Genomic DNA, 15,685 nt, shown 5'->3' with positions numbered 1-15,685 from the left:
TGAGACAGCTCTAGATTTCCTATATATTAATCCGGTACTGATCATTCTTGATTAACTTCTCTATTGGTTTATCACTTGTAGCGGGAGATGAGAACAATTTAAACAACTGAGGAAGCCAATTGGACATGAGCCCATGGCTCTTATGTTCTTCTCCAGTATTTATACATGTATTCATAAGGAGAAGTTTCAATTGTAACTGAACAACAAATAGCTTCCCACGTCCCAAATCAAGTCATAAAATGTCTTGTTACAGATCTCCCTCTCACAATACCACTGACATTCAACGCGTCTTCTACACACTACCTGTATAAGATGAACTGCAACTCCTGAAGCAGCTTTCCCCAAATCATTTTGGCTGTGTTTAGTAAGAGACTGACACCTCGCTACTGGTAGGAACAAGTTGATCGAGAATGCCTGCATGAAGGAGGAAAGCTGCGAGGACCATGACTATGGCGGCATCCAACAATAAAGCCCCTTGCTGATTTGCGTTGCGTAGGTCCAGGCCCTCTTTCTGCTTCCAGATGGATCCCATCGTCACCTTTGTCAAGCAGAACGAAACCACAAACATCAAGACCACTAATGAAGCTTTGAACATGGCGTCATAAACACCCGGTTCGATAGAGCTATCATCAAAGTGATCTGAATCATCTGAGCTGTCGTATTCATTGTCGCTCTTTGGTGTTACAGACTCTCTTGATGATGTTGAGATGAGAAGCTGCAGAAAATGCACGTAGAATCTGTAAATTCATTCTGAAAAAAGCTCAGAAGAAACACTTGTAGCAGTAGCAGTTTGAAAGATGAAAACTATTTCCACCGCGAAGCATATGTTACCTTTTGAAGGATCATAGTGATGCTTCTATCCGACCGAACAATGTCGACAGCGGTCTGCTTTTGATTGTTGGAAAGCTTGAGATCAACCCTCTCGTCCCAGAACAGAAGATAGATGATTCTCAGTTGGCGATTGATGGCTGCCAGATGCAGAGGTGTGTTCCCCTCATCATCTTGCTCGTTTATAAGATTCTTCAGCTCAGGGTTGTCTAAAATGTACTTGACGACATTTCTCTTTCCTGACTCTACTGCAACGTGAAGGGCATTCCGTCCTTTCCCATCTCGAAGCTCGCCGCAGTCCGGACGTAGCTGAACGAGCTCCCGGGTTACATCGTAGTGGCCGTTTTTGGCAGCCAGGTGAATCGGTGAGTCACCATCTTCGTTTAGCAGATAGATTGGAGAAGAATCAGGCTGTATTAATACCCGAACCACATCCAAGCAGCCCATGGATGCTGCATAATGAAGAGGGATGCTGCCATAGCTATCAGCCACTTTCACGAGTTCTGGCAGTTCTTCCACTAGCTTTTTCACGATATCTAAAGATTTCACAAGATAGCAATTTCAATTTCAGTATCTAAATTCTAATACGAGCCTATCTTCAATTAGCTAATAAAAATAAAAAGCTCTGATATTCTATCCGTTTATTTCTTTACAGTATGCTTTGAAATGAATCAAATGATAAAAAAGGGAAAAATTTCATCTGTGGCACGCTGGTAGATTCTTGGGATTGGAGGTTTTTGGGTATAATTCATAAGAGGAGTTGCCATGAACACGAGAAGGGATTGAAAGAAAACTGTGACTTACTGAAATGACTCTGAACCACAGCGGCGTGCAGAGACGTCCGGCCCTTGGGGCCTCCATAGAACGCTGGGCTTCTCCTGTCAACATCCTCCGGGGCAATCGACAAGATCAGATCGACAAATTTCGGTAATCCTCTCTCTGCAGCCAGATAAAGCGGCGACTCACCTACGAAATTCCTCGCACATGGCAACGACGGGTCCTCGGCCACCAGAAGCTCCGCCACGGAAAGGTGGGCATGCCTAGCTGCCTCATGCAAGATAGTGTTGCCTTCAGCATTCGCCAACCTCAACAAGTCAACCGAATCCTGCTCCTTTGCCCAATTAATCACAATACCTGCTAGACGATAATGCCCGACCCTAGCAGCTATGTGCAGCACCGTGTCGCCTTTTGTGCTTTTCCTCGCGAGGAGCTCCGGGGACCGGCTGTAAAGAAATTGTGCACAAGGGATGCTTTCATACTCAACAGCAATGTGAAGGGCAGTCTTGTTCTGGGGAGTCAGTTGCTGCAGAAGCTCCGGCTTCTGTCCAACGAGTAGCTCCAGGGCAGTGGCGTCACCTGATCTTGCCGCCCTCAGCAGAAGCGGATCCATGCGTTCCTTTTCTTTGTTCCCCCGCTCTGTCTGTCTCGTTCTAAACTACCCAATTGCAGCAAGACTGCAACAGGTGAGAATCCAATACGAGTATTTAGATGGCAAATGCCGAACGCTTTGAAAATGACGCCCTCTGCATCGATTGGAACAAGTGTAGTACTCTAGCAAGCAATATCAGCAAACTGATTTCCAGCAAGGTGACAGAGCTAAAATCAGAGGCTGATGCGGCAAGTTGGCTTCTAGTTCCCCGGTTTTCTCACCGCTCGCTCTCAAAAATTCCTGATATATTGGAGACGAGGAAGAACTTCCACCCCGTTCTTTCTGGGAAAATCTAACAATAGTTCAGATGAAAAAAGGAGTCAACATTGGATCTTCGGAGATTTTTATAAACCAGATGAGAACAAACTGGAGGATAATTTAATTGGCAGTGACGATGACAATAGAAAGTTCATAAGATTGCTCGAACAGCCACGGTGTTGCAGCAGAAGTGGGCTTTTAGAACACTAAACTTCCTACGACCTACGTAACTCGCTCTTGGACTTGCCCTCATCATACAAAGTACACGTTGACGTGAGCTTCTATGGCTGTTCATTTCAGAAATCGATGTGCGTGAAATCCCTGCTTTAATAAGCTTGAAGACGAGTTTATACTCCTATTCATATTGAGAATTAGGTCTTATTTATCGAAGATCTTAACATATTTCCTAATAGAACATTCATAATTTTGAACTGTCATATAGTAATAATAATAAAAAAAAGAATAGAGATATACAAGAAGAAGTCATCTCCTCGTTTACATGAGGAAATTGTGCATCACTAGGTATTTTGGCTTTCTAGCGTCTGTACGTTTTGTACAGGTTAGGAGCTTATTATTCTTTGGATTATCTTTAGGACTAATCCTTTTAAATCAAATAAGATAGGTAAGTAAACTCCATTCACATAAGACGATTCAATTCACGCTGTCCACATAATTTACAAAGAACCAATCCAAATTTCAGCACATCTTTGAACTTGAGTTTGAGCTCAAGCTCAACCTCAAGCCCAAGAATTTTAAATTAGTTTGAGTTCGAGATTGAGTCGAGTTCGAGCTCTAACTTATATTTAAAATTTAACATAAAATACTTATCCTTTTCCCAGTCCCGCCCACTACCATAATCCAGACTGTGTGAGTCTCCGAGAATGAAGAGAAGTTTCTCTCTGACTGAAATTTTAAGATTTTCTAACAGCATCGAACTAAAGTTCATCTCAATAATGAAATGTTAATTCATGCCGACCAGACCTTATTATCGCAGAGGCCAATGAGTCTACATCCTCTAATGAGTAGCTCCAGGGCAGTGGCGTCACCTGATCTAGCAGCCTTGAGCAGAAGCGGATCCATGCGTTCCATTTCTTTGTTTCCCCGCTCTGTGACTGTCTCGTTCCAAACTACCCAGTTGCAACAAGACTGCAACAGGTGAGAATCCGATACGAGTATTTAGATGGCAAAGACTGAACGCCCTCTGCATCGGTTGGAACAAGTATAGTACTCTAACAAGCAATATCAGCAAACCGACTTCCAGCAAGGTGACAGAACTAAAATCAGAGGCTGTCGCGGCAAGTTGGCTTCTAGTTCCCCGGATGGAAATCCTGGGCTCCGGTTTTGTCGTCGCTTGCTCTCAGAAATTCCTGATATATTAGAGACGAGGACGAACTTCCACCGCGTTCTTTCTGGGAAAATCTAACAGTAGTTCAGATTAAAAAAAATGAGTCAACATTGGATCTTCGGAGATAATTATAAACCAGATGAGAACAAACTGTAGGACAATTTAATTAGCAGTGACGATGACAATAGAAAGTTCATAAGCAGGAGAGCTTGCTGATTGCATGAACAACCAAACAAACTTTCAACTCCCAATTTTCCGAGCCCCAAATCCATGATTCACTGAAGGTCAAGATCGACACCTTGGTTAAATAATGAACTGGCTCCTGAGCTTCTGAATTGCTCGAGTTTGGCAGGTTTACTTAAATAAACTCCAGATTTCGAATTCAATTCAAGATCGAGATAATCCAGCTAGAGTTACTCATGAACCGGCTGAATTCGACGCGACCCCTACCATTCATAACAGTTTAGATGTGTTGATAGTAGACAAAATATATAAATGTGACCGAAGAGAATAAAAAAAAATAGTTATTTATTTTAAATCCAAGGAGAATGAGGGTAATTCGCAAAAAACATTGGGTGATAACAATTTCACTATTTTCCTTTTATTTATTATATGGAACATGGTCACGTTAGAAATAACATATTTTGCTTTTAAAAATAAAATATATTCATATGAACAGTAAAAAAATTCAGATTTCAATACAAACAGTATATACCTCAAATAAGTTTTTTTCCCCTTAGTCTCTCTGGCATCTTGAACGGAAACTGAAGTGCTAGACTGATACTGGTACCAAATGTCTAAAACCGAAAAGATAAGAGAACCCCACTTTTCCTCTGCATTGGTCTGGAACAAATCTACTATTCTACCGCACATATGCTTACATAATTGCTGCTTATATAATCGATGAGGAACAAAGAATAAAATCCCAAGAGATTGGTGGATATTTTCCCCGTTTCTCTATGCCAGCCAGTGGATCTTCATGAGAAAGGACATTACCAGCCAGCAGTTATGTTTCAGAATGGCAACTGATTTCTTTGCTTTTCAGCAAGCGTGACAATGTCATATTCTTCTTTTCATAATATCCCACTCAAGAAGCCCCTAAAACACAGAAATGGGTCAATTAGATTTAACAAGGAAAAACGGGATAAGGAATTCAAGTTAGGAGCAGAAACACCACACCAGAATCCTGAAGCCGATTTCTCTTTGTCCCTATTTGATCACACAAAATCAGGCAAACTTGTCACGTGAAGGTTTTCCAACCTTAATTTTAACAATAGAAAAAGAGAAACTGAAATGGATCATATCAACGTTTCATGCGTCCACAACAGTGCTAAGTGCATGTGGCAGAACAACATACCCTGAAGAATGTTATGTGCTATTAATAGATGTTATCATCATTAAGCAAAACGGCTTACCTAGATTTTCCTTCAAATGCATCATTTATCTCATCACCGGTCGGCCGATGGGGGAATGTTGCAAGAATGACACACTTCTCCTTTCCAGAGGGGTCATCCACCCTCTTGTAAAGTTCGTAGCGGTATGGATAGGACATTCTGAAGTGTGGATATTTGTTGCAGAAAGCAGGAAAGTAATTAATACTTCAACTTAAATATCAAAAGGAACTAAATATGGTATAACTAAATAAGGTAGTTGACAACTAAAAGAAAAAACAGAATCATTTGTATTGAAATACCTCAGAGCACCCATAATTGGGTATTGAGTGCCAGCATAGTACAAAAGACGAAAAGAATAACAGCTTTCAAAAGTTGCAGCATACTCCAATCTCTTATCCCTGCCCATTGTCTGAAAAAGAATTGTCAGATATAAAATCTCTTATTAAAAAACTGGCAGAGTACTGAAAATGCAAGAATCAACAAAAAATATTTCACACAACCTGCATTATGCCACTTGAACCGGGTAAATCCTGAAAAAATAAAATGACGAGAAATCAGTAATATCTAAAATCATATGATGTGACCAACTTCCTTCTAGTTCACATGTGAAACAGAAAGTAGGCAAAAACAAGAACTAGCAGAAAATTTAATCAGATATCAGTTTGAAACCTTAAGACGAGGGTTTATTAGAATAACAGGGCGACTGCCAGCTGCTTTGGTCATTGCTTGGAGATCCTGCAGATTCCCACGAAATGTTATCAAATGGGCCACATAAAATCAAGAGACACAGTCACAATTTTCCATGTCAAATAACCAATGAAAAAAATCCTATATTACTCACATCGATAATACAGTTTCCTACAGCATTTTGAGGAGCCACAAGGATAAACATGTCATCTTGTTCATCAACCTCCTTAGCACCTAACAATTGCAGAATGACTTTATGAGTCCACAAAATCTGAAGGCATGAAAACTATCTCTTCCATTTTCATCAGTAGTTACAACATAATGGAGGCCTGCACATGTTCTCTTTCTGCATCACATATTTATGAAACATGTAAGCTCAAATGCAAAATCTACATGTATCCAAAGAAAAAACTAAACAGCTGCTTAAGAAACTAACTCAGAACATCCTTGTCAATTATAATTCTCGTAAAAGATAAGACCCTTCCAAAATTTTGTCATTTTCATTCATGACAATGTATACAGAAACAAAAATTAAGTTATGCTTGTAAAGAGAAAAATGAGAAATCAGTCAACCAGCAAAAAAGTTCTTGCCGAAAGACGAATCTTGTACTGCATGGAGTCATTCTTTAAGGAAAAAAAATCGCATTGAAAAAAAGATGGAGGGATGTAAACACATGGGAGTTATTGTTGATTATAAAAGCATACTTTTCACAAATCATCATTGTAGTACAAAGTCAGCAGTATGAGTTGACAGCAGACAGGTATCTTACTCAAGTTTGCTGCATGGCCACTGTTAATAAAACAAAAGAAATGAAAAGATATAATATATAGTTATGTTAAGATTGAATCAGGTTCCATCCCAAAATGACTAGCCACTTAGTAAGACTTGTTAAAATATAAGTCCAGGTATTTTGGTCATTTCCCATATTTTCCACATTATATTTTTCTCTTATAGTATGGCTATTAGATAGAGAATGTCTTATTTTATCTCTAGTTAATATCCGGCCTGGTAATTGTAGCATAGATCAGTTTACCTACTAACCATCGATATTGAGTTTTATCCTTGAGTGTAGGACTCTGGGTATCATGTAGATTATGATTAACAAGTCTATTGTTCAATCTTATAAACCAATATCTTGTATTTACACATACCTATGTGAGACAATTCTCACTACCACTCCCCCTCACTTCCATGTCAAAATATTTTCCCAGAATTCATATTACATAGAGAGATCAATACTACATAGAGATTTTTGAGAGCTCCCTTTCCCGATTTCCCCCTTTCTCTCATATAGTCTCGAAAGAAATAACCCTAAAAAAATTACAATAATGCCCTTCCCCACTTAAGCTATTATATATATATACACGATAACATCCCCCCTCAAATGGATACTGGCAAGTCAACCAACAACAATTGGCCAACCAAAAATTGATGCCGTTGTCGAGTCATTGCTTTGGTAAAGACATCAACCACTTGGAAATCCGAAAAAATGTATGGAAGAGATATTACCTGACTCTCCAAGGTATCTTGGATAGAATGACAATCAACCTCGATGTGCTTGGTGCGTTCATAGAAAACGGGATTGGTGGCAATCTGAATAGCACTAGTGTTATCAACATGAAGAGAGGTAGAAGTAGTCTGAGGAAACTCAAGCTCCGCAAAAAGACCACGTAGCCATACAATCTCAGAACAAGCAATAGACATGACACGATACTCGGCCTCAGTAGAGGACATAGTGAGGCTCAACGGAGCCAAGGATCCAGGTCATGACCCTATCATCCTTGACTTTCCACTTGGACAAAGCCTCGGCCTCACCAGGTGCAGGATCATTCCCATCTATATGACCCCATAACTCTTTTCCCATAACAAATAAACGAAACTGAAATTCCCAGGCAGTGTAATTTTTACCCATGAAACATATAGGGAACGAGTCTAACCTTTCAAATGACATGATAAAATTCAGATGATACAATCCAAACGGCAACAACAAATTCCAACGAAATCCAACCTTCGTAATAGGTCTCCCCCGACAGCCAAAAGAAAATGAAACTCTGAAAACACCTCTTCCGGAAGACCTTCAATGCTCTATCTTGGACACCTGCATTTCCAAATGCCACCAGGAATGAATCTCAAAAGCTGATTTCCAGTGAAAAAAAAATGCTTAACCATAGTCTTCAACGCTTATGTTCACAGGCACAATCTACACGCCCCCTTTCTCCTCACTATAACTACCTCAGTAATAATAAACTGACCTTTTTGCACTGTATCTGACCACTAATTATCTGAAAGAAAAACTGATTGAGACCCACTGGCGGCCTTGAAGGTTCACAAACGAAACAGGCGACCTAATGAACACGCCAAACCTCGCCGAAAACACACGAACTCCTCGTTTTCCTCTGACAAAACCCCAACAGAACGAAATCCAACGACTATTTAGAACCTACACAAATCCAACGGAAATCCAACGACGAAGAAACCCACTGGCAGCCTTAAAGGTACACAGACGAAACAGGCGACCTAATGAACTCGCCAAACCTCGACGAAAACACACGAACTCCTCATTTTCCTCAGACGGATCCCCAACAGAACGAAATCCAATGACTATTCAGAACCTACACAAATCCAACGACCAAGAAACCCATTGGCGGCCTTGAAGGTACACAGACGGAACATGCGACCTAATGAACTCACCAAACCTCGCCAAAAACACACAAACTCCTCGTTTTCCTCCAACGGGACCCCAACAGAACGAAATCCAGCGACTATTCAGAACCTACACAAATCATCCAACGACCAAGAATGTACACAGAAACCTCCGAAACCCACAACAGAAGATGAACCGAGAACCGACGAGCTGGGAAAGAGGGGAAAGATAACCCACCTCTGATAGCACCGAAAATGTCGAAGGAGTACTCGCCAATGATCGCCAAATGCAACTCAGATGGTGTTGAACAAGCTCTGAGAAAAAAAATCAAACCTCCGAACCAAGCTCTGATACCATGTCAAAATATTTCCCCAAAATTCATATTACACAGAGATTTTCGAGAGCTCCCTTTCCCGATTTCCCCCTTTCTCTCATATAGTCTCATAAGAAATAACCCCAAAAATTACAATAATGCCCCTCCCCACTTAAGCTATTATATATATATATATATATATATATACACGATAACATTTCAGGCTTACACATACAGATAACAGGTCTGAAACATGGACAACACAGACAGGATACAAATTCAACAGGGCACAAACCCAGCGTAGGTCTAGACAGATGTCCTGTATGGTTTGATCCCATATAGAAATTGTAAATCTAGAGAGAGAGAGAGAGTTAATTGAGAAACAGAAAAGAAGCAAAAGTCTTGTGCTAGTTCTGGTTTTCTCAATGTGAGAATACCAGAGAGGATTAGGATCTGAATCAACCCCTGACCCACTTTTTATTAAATCACTAACTTAAACACTCTACCAAGGTACCTAAGAGAGAGGGTAACTGAATTACTCATTTACCTATAAATACAATGACTAAAATACCCCTGATTACATTATCCAAAAAGTTACAAGTGGGAAGAGTCAATGCATGGAGAAAGTCTTTTAATCACTGGTTTCTAGGTTACCTCAGATGTTGACAGCATACTAAAGTTTCAGTGGCAATATTACTAACTCGTTTATTTCCAAGTTAATAACTAGATATATCAAAATAGGGAGCCATGTTTAGCCTTCCTCTCCTCCGTTTCTTCATGAATAATTCTTTTATCTCTCTCATCTTCAATCTCGTTCTGCTCTGTTCCACTCTTTTTAGTTTTGTCTGTGCACTTAATCTACTTTCAATCCTTTTCCTAAATTAATATGTTCCTTACTTTCTGTGTAGGGACTTCAGAGGTTGCAGGGGCAACAAAGAGCTTATAAATCAAATAAAACCCTACTTTTTGGTGAAAATCAGAAATCTGTGTCAGAATGATACAAAATTTAAAATGATTACACATAAAATGTCATGAAATGATGATTAAGGGCAAATTTCATTGAAATAGGAAAGAAATAGGAAAAGAAAAAGCTAGAATCAAGATGCATGAAAAGATATCCCCAAAGTGCAACTGAAATGTAACATATAAGAGAAAGAAAGATGAAATCAATATCATAGTGGAAGTAACTTTACAATTTACTGGTTGATCCTTATGTTAGGAAGTGAATCTTAGTGATTTTGAAGAACACTGCCAGTGTTTGTCTGTTGTAGGCAAAAGTTAACATCAAGTAATAAGGTCCTAAAGGGACTGATTTCCTTCAGTTTAAGCAGATCTAACAGAGATATAGATTATGTATGAATGGCTGTTGAAACTGGAATGGAGACTTGTTAAACTTTATAAGAGCAGTATAATGTTTGTGACAAATGCTTCAGTTACTCATGCAGCAAACTCCTCATATTTATACACTAGGATTTAGCTATTCATCATCACACCTATAGAACCAAGTTTAACAAAGGTTCCCATTGCACCATCACTCCCCCAATCCATGAACTCCAAAATCCTCCGAGTTCCAGCGAGCTGTAACGGCATCCCAGAAAGTGCACCTTCACCCATTGACCCTTGAACACAAACCTAATGAAAAGGATCAGAAATTACAGTGTGTATAGAGCATAACAGCCAATTGTAGAAAAAAAGGAGAATGTAATTGAAGAAGAAGAAATCCAAGAAACCTTGACACGCTTTCCATCATCAGCAAATGAAAGAGCAAGAACTCGAACTAGTTCCATCAGCGTTCCAATTCGATAAACATCCTGGGCATTATCTCATATTAGATGCGCAAACAAATATGTTGAAATATCAAATAAATAATTAGATTGACTCCTACCATTTCTGGGTTGAGCTCAGGAATATTGATTTCAACCTGAAAATCAAGAAAATGGGAAACTCTTGATTGAGTAGTGTAACGACAACAATCTCGTAGATAGTCACTAGAACCATTTGAATCTAATCTCCTGCCCGCACATTATCCAGCAGAGAAAGTGCTATTTTAATATAAAAAAATTATGTCTGTAAGCAGTGCAACACATTCTCCATGAACACTATATGTCCTTCATGATGTTAGGCTAATTGATGTCAATGCACACACCAAAACCAACCTTCAATAGAGATTTTTTAGCTGTTACAGCTCTTTGGGTAGCTCGTAGCACATCATAATAGAAATATTCTCTTATTTCTCTAGAATGAGGAATATTATTCAACCGAGTAGGAATTCCTCTCCAGTGATCCTGTCAAAAATAAATTCAAATAATGTGAATATATCAAAACAGTACGATAAAAGTTTCAAAATTTTTCCATACCTCGCTTGAGGATTCCTTACTTGAATGCATACTGCCCTCAAGTAATGATTGTCCTGAAAAGAAACACAAATAATAAAATAACTTAAAGAGGCCTTCACCACATCTAGTTACAGCTCAAATCATTATACCAATCCATAATAGGAAAACTTTATAGAATAAAAGAATAAGAAAGTTATTATCCATATTTACATGAATCTATGAAGATAGATCAAATATTGATGTGATCCAAACAGAAGCCACAGATGATTATAGCCACACAGTTCAGCTAGGATTTTACAGTAAAAGACAAATTTTCAGTTTCATCACAGTTCCTATCTGCAATTTATGAATGAGATTCTAAATAAATCTAGCTTACCTTCTGTTTAAAACACACCAATATCTAATCAGGATTGCAGATTATATGAGGATAAACAATAAAAATCATATATTTACCATTGCCAGCTTCCAGCTTCCTTGTCTTTACTTTTCCCTGCTGAACTTTCAATAGAAAAGATTCTATTTCTCCAAACACTATTTCCTTTTGGCGGTTTCCATCAATCTGTGTTGTTAAAGAGTGAGAAGAATAGAGCTAAAGTAAATTCAATAAAGAAGAATTATATAGAAAGATACCTTCTTCAAAACATTCAAGTATGTTGAGGAGACTGCTTCAGCATTTCTTTTGTACGTTTCTAAGCGTGACTTAACCTAAGATTTAGTGGACAGCAAACAAGTGAGAAGCCAGAGCATACAGCAATAGGCATGTGGTTTTTACAAATGAATTATGAGGAAATGAACTTTTCAAAAAAATAAAAAAAGACAAAAAAACAAAAGGGAGAAAGAACAGAATGGATAAATATAAAGTGAAAAGGTAAAAAGTGTGGAAAAAAAACACTAAGATGAATTCACATAGAGAACAAGTTAACCCACCTTCTCAAGAGTATCATCAGGACGGGTAACAAGCCTGCCTTTGATTTCCTCTGTCTCTGGAGGGAAATTTTTAATATGGTAAATTTTCCTAGTTGCCGGATCCATCCTTCTTCCAATACATCTATCAATTAGAACTTCATCAGGAACCTGAGTAACAGGCAACTTCTATAACAGATCAACACAATAAAAATGTAAAGGAAAAGTGCACATTCAAATTGAAAATCTTCATGCATTTTCCAATATACTCTTGCATGCAGAGCATGAACATTTAACATATCAACAATTTAAAATAAATGCAAATGCAATTTATCATATGCTTTTTGTTTTGTTATGCAAATGAAAGTACTTACTGCACCAGTTATTACAAATATATAATAAAAATATAATTTTATTGACTACCAAATATGGTCCTTCAAACCTACAAGTGAAATCCTAATCTTGTCTTAAATGCAGATGTTTAACAAACTTTGCTCAAATATGAATCCTCCAAATGTAAAACGTAAAGCAGAAAAGGGTAAAAATCCTATTCATAAGACTGGTGCTCGGCTTGATTCTATGAAAATGTCTGATGTTGACATATCCAATCACATGAGTCCTTCAGTTCTCTTTTCTATACTCATTTGTTCTGATTTGTATCATCAGATAATGTAATGGAGCATCCCTCCACCACAGTGTCAAACAAAATAACAGTTCACCAATAACTTTTTAAGTCATACGGATGAGACAAACAACATTAATTAATCACAATGAGGGCAGAAAAAATTGAGCAACTACATTTTAACTGCAACATTACCTATCATTTTACAGTGAATTATATCATGTTTATAGACAATAACTTAGCAGCAATAAACAAAACTATGAAGTATCTCATGCAATCAGCCAATGAAAACTGATTAACATACATCTAACACAATAAAAATGTCGGGTCTAATATTTCTTTCTTCAAGGCTTTGTGCTTGGGAAAAGCTCCGTGGGTACCCATCAAGAAGCCAACCTTTCTCCTTTGCATCTTTCCTTGACAACCTTGCCATCACCATCTATAAAGAGAAAAGTTTTAGTCCCATTTTGAAAGAAAGATAAAGTAGAAGAGATAATACATATATGGCATACTTCTGTAACTATCTCATCTGGAACAAGGAGGCCATTCTCCATATATTCCTTGGCTTTCTTTCCAATTTCTGTCTCTGAAGACACTTCAGCTCGTAAGAGATCTCCAGTTGATATATGCACTATTCCAAACTGGGTCAACTTCCTTTATTAGAACGATAAAGAGCCATGTGCATAAAGATAAACACCATTTCTTAATGTTTCTCGTTACAAAATCAAAACATATATATATAAACTTGAAAAACTTAAAGCAATGAAAAAATGAAAGGCAGTCCAGGTTGATTCTTCTTAAAACCAAATAAATGTTCAATTGCTAATAAAAGATGTAAATTTTAATTCTCCAAACGAGCCAAATGACCGGAACTTATATAAAAAGTAACAGAAGAAAACAATAAAAGACTTCATTCCTGGCTAAAAACAAAAGTTGTCACCTTTCAGAAGAAACCTACAGTAATGTCCAAACACCTGGACAAAAGAACTACTAGGCTCCTTTAGCGTCATAAGAGAAATTTATCCTCATATTGGACAAGGAAATCAGTAACAGCAATAAGCTGCCAAGAAGAGGCTAGAGTTACAAAAAATAAAATAAAATAATCCAAAGAAACTACAATGGTGAACATCAATTTGGCAACTGGATGGGACCATCTAAATACCTAGGCAGACACAAACACAGTTTTCACCAGTATAAAAAAAGGGTATATACTAAGAATCGATAAAACATAATTAGAAACTTCCTGCAATCCCAGGAATTTCATAGCATCGCACCTTCTGAAGCCACAAGCACTCCCTCTTCCCCATAACGAAACATTTACAATCCAAGAAACTCTCTGCCCTCAATAATCGACAAATGTTGCCAGTTTGCTGTCTTAGATGTTCTAACCAGAAGAACCAGAAGCTCATGTTTCAGAATCATTAGCACCCAATTTTACTTAAAATGCCCTTTACTAAAATGTCTTCGCTCAGAAATTCTTAGGACATAGCAACTACTTATATGTCGATAAAGATGGATTTTTTTTTCAAATTATACATAATTTGGTAGTGGTTGGACCATTTGAACATTGGCATTTAAAATCGCTAGAAGAAGAACTCTAGTGCCAAATTCACCTTCTCGACGATCATCTGGCACTGCGTTCCTTTGCCTGATGCTGGTGCCCCAGAGATCATCACCTTCAACGGTTCACTAAGCGAACAACTTGCCCTCCCTTTAAGTACCTACGGAAATTAACAAAAATTAAATTTAAACGCAGGAAGAACCGAATTCATTTCGAAACTAACCGAAACAGATCTTTTTATACCTTCTGTGCGCGGTGGTCTGTACAACGAGGCTTGGAAATGAACCGCAGAGACTCGCAACCGTGAGAAATAGGAAAACGAAGGGAGGGAAGAGACGATGAACATGATGAAGAAGAAAAAGAAGAGAGAGCAGGAGTGTTCGAGAAAGCGAGACAAGAACCAGACAGTTTGTGAGTATGAATACCAGTTGCAGCATTTGACGCCATTTCAAGCACAGACCTTTCAGGGAAAGAGAAGCAGCAGAAGCCAAAGTTCTTCTATTGATTGTGTAGAAGACCAGGAGTGAGTAGTAGTTGGCCACAAGTTCGGTATTTTTTTTCTCGTTATCTTCACACAAGAGTGAAATTGAATTATTTTTTAGTATAACAGAAAATATATAAACAAAATAATTAATAAAATACAAAAAAAAATTAAATTTATTTATTTCGTTAAATATATAAAAAAAACTTAAACAAAAATTTTAATATATAATATCTAAATGCTTAATCTGTTACTTTTTAATATCTAAATTTTTACTCTTAAAATATTAATTAAATAAAATATTAAAAATCATAAATTTATGTAAAATTAAAAAAGAAGATATTTTATTGTACAAAATAATCGCCACCTTCACGCCGGTTTATGTGTGCTATGGACAGCCATCATCTCCAATCCCTGATTCATGCGCCTTCAAAATCTCCAATTTTGAGCTGTTCCAGTGCCGCCGAGGGTCTTTACTTCACTGCATCCGTTTATATCCATGTCTCTGATCTGCCAGCAGCTCTCACCGAATTCCCTAATCCCCCCATCGGTAATGCGCCAGCAATGGCTAATATCGATCGATTTCAGGTTTGGACAAGCAATTGCTATTCCAGAGAGCGTTTCGTCACAGAGAAGCCTATTTGACGCTAAATTAAGTGTCTTTATTCTGAGTTTTTTGTTATATCTTGCAAGGCACGTCCAGTGGCTAGATTAGTTTTCTCCATTCGGATGTCTTCCAGACAAGGACAAGATTGACGAAAGAGGTCAACGTGAGACGATCGCATGAACTAAGATTCACAGTGACTAAATTCCGAAAATATGGGGTTAGGGCTAAAGCCATCTCGTCTCTGAGGAAATAGGCTGATTCGAGATTCAGATACTT

The 15,685-nt window shown here is 38.1% G+C and overlaps 2 protein-coding genes across 2 annotated transcripts; both read right to left on the bottom strand.

The window, feature by feature from the left end:
• Positions 1–361: 361 nt before the first annotated feature.
• LOC137946804 (protein ACCELERATED CELL DEATH 6-like) lies at positions 362–2,218 on the bottom strand. The gene is made up of 3 exons (XM_068793102.1): positions 1,633–2,218; positions 832–1,364; positions 362–715 (listed from the first exon to the last, which is right to left on the bottom strand). The coding sequence occupies exons 1-3, from the start codon at positions 2,216–2,218 to the stop codon at positions 362–364; spliced, it is 1,473 nt and encodes a 490-aa protein (XP_068649203.1).
• A 2,314-nt stretch (positions 2,219–4,532) lies between these two features.
• Positions 4,533–15,475, bottom strand: LOC137947019 (adenylate kinase 5, chloroplastic). The gene is made up of 20 exons (XM_068793313.1): positions 15,170–15,475; positions 14,565–14,889; positions 14,374–14,481; positions 13,273–13,401; positions 13,065–13,199; positions 12,163–12,309; positions 11,866–11,940; positions 11,689–11,794; positions 11,257–11,309; positions 11,056–11,184; positions 10,785–10,820; positions 10,630–10,710; positions 10,393–10,531; positions 6,096–6,175; positions 5,924–5,989; positions 5,755–5,784; positions 5,554–5,663; positions 5,276–5,413; positions 5,040–5,069; positions 4,533–4,958 (listed from the first exon to the last, which is right to left on the bottom strand). Exons 2-20 carry the CDS (start codon positions 14,766–14,768, stop codon positions 4,934–4,936), a joined length of 1,821 nt encoding a protein of 606 aa, XP_068649414.1. The 5' UTR covers positions 14,769–14,889; positions 15,170–15,475; the 3' UTR covers positions 4,533–4,933.
• Positions 15,476–15,685: the final 210 nt, after the last annotated feature.

This window comes from Aristolochia californica, unplaced genomic scaffold (genome assembly GCF_029961685.1).
Source record: "Aristolochia californica isolate CCGP_79_NKW_82.1479 unplaced genomic scaffold, dmAriCali1.0.hap1 SCAF_12, whole genome shotgun sequence".
Classification (NCBI taxonomy): Eukaryota; Viridiplantae; Streptophyta; class Magnoliopsida; order Piperales; family Aristolochiaceae; genus Aristolochia; species Aristolochia californica.
This window is presented reverse-complemented; position numbering and strand designations above follow the sequence as displayed.